Here is a 6906-nt window from a genome sequence, read left to right as displayed (position 1 = left end):
TTTGTAACCACAAATATCAGCTTAATATTTTTATTTAGATAATATAAATTGACAATGTACTGTTGATTTCAGGATATTAAAAAAATACACTGATATGAAGCGTTTAGTTTTTTTTTCCGCTTTCAACGTAAGGTAGTTTTATTTTGTACTTAATTCTATTATTCATTTGAGAGAGCTCTGTAGTATATTTTGTTCGCTTTGGTGAAAGCATTCTAATAACACACTATGCTGGATACAGTAGATGTTCCCGATGTAAAACGTATTGTTGACATTCTTTTTGTAAATAGCAATGTGAACTTTATTGTTGACGTTCTGCGAAACAGATTGCAACCAGCGGTCGTCTTTACCGAGGCATCATGACCATAAGATCCCTTGAAAGTTGAATTTCTGTATTAAATCAGAACATATTTTGCCTGTTCTCTTCAGATCAAATTGTCTAGGAAAGGCAATTTGCCTCCTCCTTCCCGTTCGGTTTTGAATTTGGGAGTTGGAACCAGCACATTCAATAAATATAAAAAAATACATTGAAATATCCACATCCACCCCTACAGAACATGAATATATCATCAACACATCTAAGCCAGATCTTGCTTTGAGGTTTAATGGACAGCAAGGTCCCTGTATCGAGATATTCTGTGTAAAACTTCTCAAACAGAGGGGACAGCGGGCTTTCCGTGATAGTTGTCGCTCAAAGAGAAAGCGTTATTAATTATGCATAGGTTAATTCATTTTACCGTTTTACCAAGGGCAGAGGGAAAGTGATCTTCTTGTGGTCTTCATTTCCCCTTCTCAGAAAAGACACAACATCGCCATTCTTTGGTCAACAATGATTCCAACTTTCGCTGTTATATTCCCTTCTTAGGTAATCGTTACGCGAGAGTAAAGACCATGGTGGTTGGTCACAGTCTGTTATTGAGAGCGCAAAAGTTATGCTCACTTGGGTATATGCAAAAAGAATTTGAGACAGTGCGTCAACATCTGACTCATTTTCCGTCACCCTGCTTATATTATTGTGAAAGATATCATCAGAGGGAATACTCATACTATATAGATCCATCAACTAAAAAACAAATAGAATATAACAAATAATAAACCTATTGTTTGTTGAAAGCTTCAAAAAAGTAACTGAAGACCTCAAATCTGATAACTCCCATATTTTTCTTTAACCTGGAATACATATACATATGCATACATACATACACACACACACACACACACACATATATATTTATATATAATATAATTTATATCTATACTTATGTATATATAATATATATATGTAATATTTATATATATATACTATAATATATATTCATAAAACGAAGGAACTGAAACAACTATAAGTGCCCAATACAAACCTGGTAACTGTAAGAAAATTATGAAGGATTTTTCTTTCTAAGTGCTTTAAAACACGCTTCTTGCGAAGAGAGGCAAGACAAATTGTCCGCGAAATACAAAGGAGAGCGAAGAATTCCACAGTTTTAACATAGAAAATATAGGTTAGATGGGATGGTAACTACTTCCCTTGAGGAATGCCTCCCGACCTCCCGTATTCTATTTATCCTCTCAAGAGAATCGCTGACGAAAGAGAGGTTGCCAAGATATAGCAACCTTTGCAAATCGATGTTTGAAGGGAAGAGCCTGAAATAGATAAGGTCTGATGTCTTTATCACAGATAGATCATATAAAAACTATGGTCGTTGTTAGTTCATATTGTAAGTAAAATTCAGTGGTCTTTTATTAATTAAATCTTGTTACATTGTAGTAAGAAAAACAATATTTTGAACTCATGATTGCAGTCGAAGATTTTTTTTTTCATTCACTCATATCACAATATTAGAGCAGTTTTTCTAATGGGTAGTTATCATTTATCTATACGTATATATATATTACATTATAAGCATATGACATAAATAAATTGAAGAAAAATAATTGTTTTAGCTTTTTTTTTTACACAATTCATTATTCATATGATCGACAATCTTCTGATTTTGAATAGATGTTTTGTAAGAAAAAAAAATAGCATTGGAAGTAATTAATAGAATGTAAAATAAGATTAGCTTTGTTTTCACTGCAGTTTGACAATAACATTTCTGTATGCAATTTCAATAAATGTTAAAGTTGCAATGTATGTTTAACAGCGTATCATCCAAATCAGAGCAAAAGAAATACCTGAGGCTTTAAATTTACCTGTGGCTGTGAGACAAGATGAAATCCAGGAACATATTTAGGAAAATAGTCACAAACCTTAAGGTAGTTAAGCAGTAAACTTCCTCAGATTTAAAGAGAAATAAAATATTACCAATTTAAATTGACCTTTGACCCAGAAAAAAATGTCAAGTTGAAGACTATTTGCGGTCAGTAATACACCGATTGAGGATAATATAGAGATGAAAAAAAAAAAAAATCAGGATCCTATATGTACCAGTGACCTTGAATATTTTGTAAGAATAATGACCAACCTTCATGGACAAATCAAATCAACTGACCTGTAACTTACGAAAATACGTCAGCGGCAAGTTTCATTAAAAAAAAAAAAAAATTAGACTTTTAAATGGTCTATGACTGTAAAAAAAATAGGTCAAGGTAAAAGAAAAATAATTAAAACAATATCTTTAAAGTATATCAAATCCTGAATGCCAGTTTCTGAGGTATTAAAAAGAATTTTTATTTTATTTTATTTATTTATTTATTTATTTTTTTTTTTTTTTTGAGAAGTCGGCCTTCAAATTAACCTGCGATGTTGAGAAAATAGGTCACTTCGTAAATGCTGTATAATCGCCAACACGACAGGATCGGAGAGGGAAAAAAAAAAAGAATAATTTTGAAAGCAACAAAAAAAAACAATACCTTGTGATGTAATCAAATTGATAATTATGAGAAGCGTTAAAAACTGAATTACCTGTTTAGCCATTTAGATGGAAAACACATAATTATCTCACCGAATATTTCAGCAAATTGACTCTCCTGGACGCCACACGGGACTTCAAACGAAGCAAAACTTTGCTTAGCAAACAAGTCAACAGTCATTTACATGTACTTTCAGGCAAAAACTAATTACTGATCTTGAACGTTGGTTGTTTATCATCTGTTTATTGGACTATTTGCATACTTCATAATGTGTTTTCTTTGTCAACAAATGCGTTGTTGATATCCTGACTATTTATATCGATGTTGTTATTATTACAATTAAAAAGGGAACTTACTTAAACGGCTTTAATCCTGATTAGCATTTCGCAATGCCAAGCTTTATTTTTATATTTAATGAATAACCGGTTATAATAGATAAAGGGTATGAAGAGAAATGATTTCATTTCATTATTGATACTTAATTAATTTTTTTTTTAGGATAGGGTATGAGAAATGATGCTTAATTGATACTTAATTAATTTTTTTTTTAGGATAGAAAATTATTGTAATAGAGAGTTATGATGGATTTCAAACAAACACAACACACATATATGCACATATGTGTATATGCACATGCACACACATTATATAATATATATATATATATATATATATATATATATATATATACGTATATATATATATATATATATATATATATATATATATATATATATATAAAGACGAAAGCGCTTGGGTTTCTGACTATCATTTTCTGTGGAATTCGCTTATTTATGAAGTCACGTGCATCTACTGTGATTTTTTTAAACACACACACACACACACACACATATATATATATATATATATATATATATATATATATATATGTGTGTGTGTGTGTGTGTGTGTGTGTGTTTAAAAAATCACAGTAGATGCACGTGACTTCATAAATAAGCGAATTCCACAGGAAAATGATAGTCAGAAACCCAAGCGCTTTCGTCTTTACTCAGACATTGTCAAGGAGTTAATGAAGTACAATTGGAGAGAAAGGTCTCAGGTACAACACAAGATCAAGAATACCAGATGGTTAATTGTCAAAAGGGTAAAAATTAAAAGAGATAATCCAGGATTATCGGATATCACACGGTCACAAACCTAAACAGATTTGACCCTAACCGAAATTACAAAGTTTCTTTACAGTCCAAAACATGTAAAAACTGAATATATTAATTTTGTTGCTTATATTTATCTACAACTTTTTCATTATGAAAGCATCAAGTTTAAATAAACCAAGACTTAAATTTAGAACATGTCTATTATTTGACTTGATGAAACAAGATTCAATGATATTCCTTTTAACTGTCATTACATGGGATTAAGGCTCTTGCTTGACTCCAGTTAATAGGATGGTCTAAATCTCTCATATGTTCGAATAATGCATTCGATATTTTCTCAGTTCTCACAGAATATTGATGCTGTTTGAGACGTTGTGAAAGAGATTTACCGGTTTGTCCGTAATAGACTTTATCACACTTTTTACAAGTAATTTCATATATGCAGCCTGGAAGATCTTTAGGAGAATTTTTGATTACTAAACTCTTGACATTAACATTACTGAAAACAACATTTATGTTAAAAAGCTTTAAAATTCTAGGAATATCTAAAAACCTTTCATCATAGGGTAATTTTAGAATGTTATGCTTACTAAATTCAAGTTTGTCATTAGTTGAATAAAATGTTTTTCTAGCTCTTTTCCATGCCACATCTACAAAAGTCCTTGGGTATTTAAGTTTCATGGCAATATCATAAATAGTTTTAATTTCAGCGTCAATAAACTGCGGGCTACAGACACGTAAAGCCCTTAGAAACATCCCAGAAAAAACAGAGAATTTAACATTTTGATGGTGATTGGAGTAGTAATGAACAAAAGAGGCAATGTTAGTTGATTTTCGTAAGACTGAAAAGGTGAAATTTCTATCATTTCTATGGACAGTTACATCAAGAAAATTCAAATTATAGTTTCTTTCTTCCTCTACAGTAAATTTTATAGAAGGGACTAAATTATTGAGATTATTAAGGAATTCCTGGAGATTTTCGTGAACTGGCCAAATACAGAAACTTTGTAATTTTGGTTAGGGTCAATCTGTTTAGGTTTGTGACCGTGTGATATCCGATAATCCTGGATTATCTCTCTTAATTTTTACCCTTTTGACAATTAACCATCTGGTGTTCTTGATCTTGTGTTGTACCTGAGACCTTTCTCTCCAATTGTACTTCATTAACTCCTTGACAATGTCTGAGTAAAGACGAAAGCGCTTGGACTTATGACTATCATTTTCCTGTGGAATTCGCTTATTACCAAACCAGCAGAGAATTCTGGTTACCAGCACTTCTTCAGGGTTGAGATTGCTAGTCTCATTTGCTTTTCTAGATCCTAGCTGACTCCGGTGTCCAATCCCATCTATAGGTCGACAGATGGGTGGGTCATTTTGAAATCAGTCTACTGAGCCAAGGCACCTACACACACAGAGACACGCATATATATAAATCACACACACACACACACACACACACACATATATATATATATATATATATATATATATATATATATACATATTTTTTTTTTCTTTTTTTGCCACGGACCCTTTACTGAGTAAAGGGTCCGAATAGGACCGAAAGTACTCGGCCAACTCGTTTTTTCATTTTTTTCCTTCGTGGCAAAAAAAAAAAAAAAAAACCTTTATTTATACATAGCATCACGTTTTATATACTTCGTGATCAAGTTATTCATATATACATATATATATATATATATATATATATATATATATATATATATACATATATCTTTTACAAGCAATAAATACTTGTAATGGTGCTGGGACTTTATGGACACCCTGTACGGTTACATCTGTGGTTGAGAGAAAATGATATTTAGATGATTTCATCAGATAAGACCACCCACTCACCGCCCGAGTGCAGTCGCTGATAAGGACGACTGAGCTCCATGTCCACCGAATTGATGCTCCTGGTCCCATCCAACTTACTCCTATCGTGGTGGTTGAAGATGGAGTTGAGATGGACTTCTTTCGGCCTGTGGGGATGGGCGTGCCGGGCTGTGATCGATGTTGCGCTCCAGAGGTTTTCTCCCACCAGGGCTCCACACTGTGGGGATGTCGGGAACGGTCAGTTAGTCAGATGGTAGCTTTGGATTTCTCTCCCTACTTCTGCTTTCCCTGACACTTACAATTTTCTGTTTTTCAAGGCCTTTCATGGAATGGGTCTGTCCCTTCCATCACATTTCCTTTTTTTTGGTTGGGATTAGGTTCGAACAGGGTCTTAAATTACCAGTCCCATCGGTCTCTGCATTAATTAGAAGCTGGCCCCTGATTAACTTCCGTTTGAAAATTCTGACCGCTTAGAATAATTTGTCTCCAGTTTACTTTTCTTTAAATGAAACTATTAAGATGGCTATTTGTCTGTCCGCCCTCAGATCTTAAAAGGCTACTGAGGCTAGAAGGCTGCCAATTGGTATGTTGATCATCCACCCTCCAATCATCAAGCATAGCAAGTTGTAGCCCTCTAGCCTCAGTCGTTTGTATTTTATTCAAAGTTCAATTTAGCTATGATCATGCATCTGGCACCACCTTAGGTGCCAATGACAATGGCTACCACGGGGCCGTGGCTGAAAGTTTCATGGACATTATACGCTTTACAGAAAACTTCTGCGCATTTTTTACTTGTTTTATTCTTACTTTATTTATCTATTTATTTAATTGTAAATTGTGAAAAATCTAAAAAGGTTATGATGCTTGAGACAAACTATTTGTATCAAAGATACACAGACATCCTTTACAATCCACCCCCCCCCCCCCCGCGCCCCCACCTCCCCTGGGACCCAGCCTCCTCTCAAGCTGAAACTGTGACGCTCATCTCCGAAAATAGAAGATATTGAAAGCATCCTGAGAGATTTCCACATTTCCTTACCTGTTTTGCTCCTGAATTCAAAGTCTCTTTTATTTGAGAACTTTTGTTAATTTTACGTATTTC

At 33.4% G+C, this 6906-nt stretch overlaps 1 protein-coding gene across 1 annotated transcript in view; it reads right to left on the bottom strand.

Moving 5' to 3' along the window:
* Window positions 1-1300: 1300 nt before the first annotated feature.
* The window catches only part of LOC135202293 (uncharacterized), a 30252-nt gene continuing 24646 nt past the window's right edge, over window positions 1301-6906 (bottom strand). Inside the window, exons 6-7 of the mRNA XM_064231612.1 lie at window positions 5826-6021; window positions 1301-1641 (exon numbers count right to left, since the gene is read on the bottom strand). Of these exons, the coding sequence (XP_064087682.1) occupies window positions 1559-1641; window positions 5826-6021 (279 nt within the window). The 3' untranslated portion in view covers window positions 1301-1558. The remainder of the gene's footprint in view (window positions 1642-5825; window positions 6022-6906) is intronic.

This window comes from Macrobrachium nipponense, chromosome 30 (assembly GCF_015104395.2).
Source record: "Macrobrachium nipponense isolate FS-2020 chromosome 30, ASM1510439v2, whole genome shotgun sequence".
Classification (NCBI taxonomy): domain Eukaryota; kingdom Metazoa; phylum Arthropoda; class Malacostraca; order Decapoda; family Palaemonidae; genus Macrobrachium; species Macrobrachium nipponense.
Note: the sequence above shows the minus strand (reverse complement) of the source record. Positions and strands in the feature narration are given on the sequence as shown.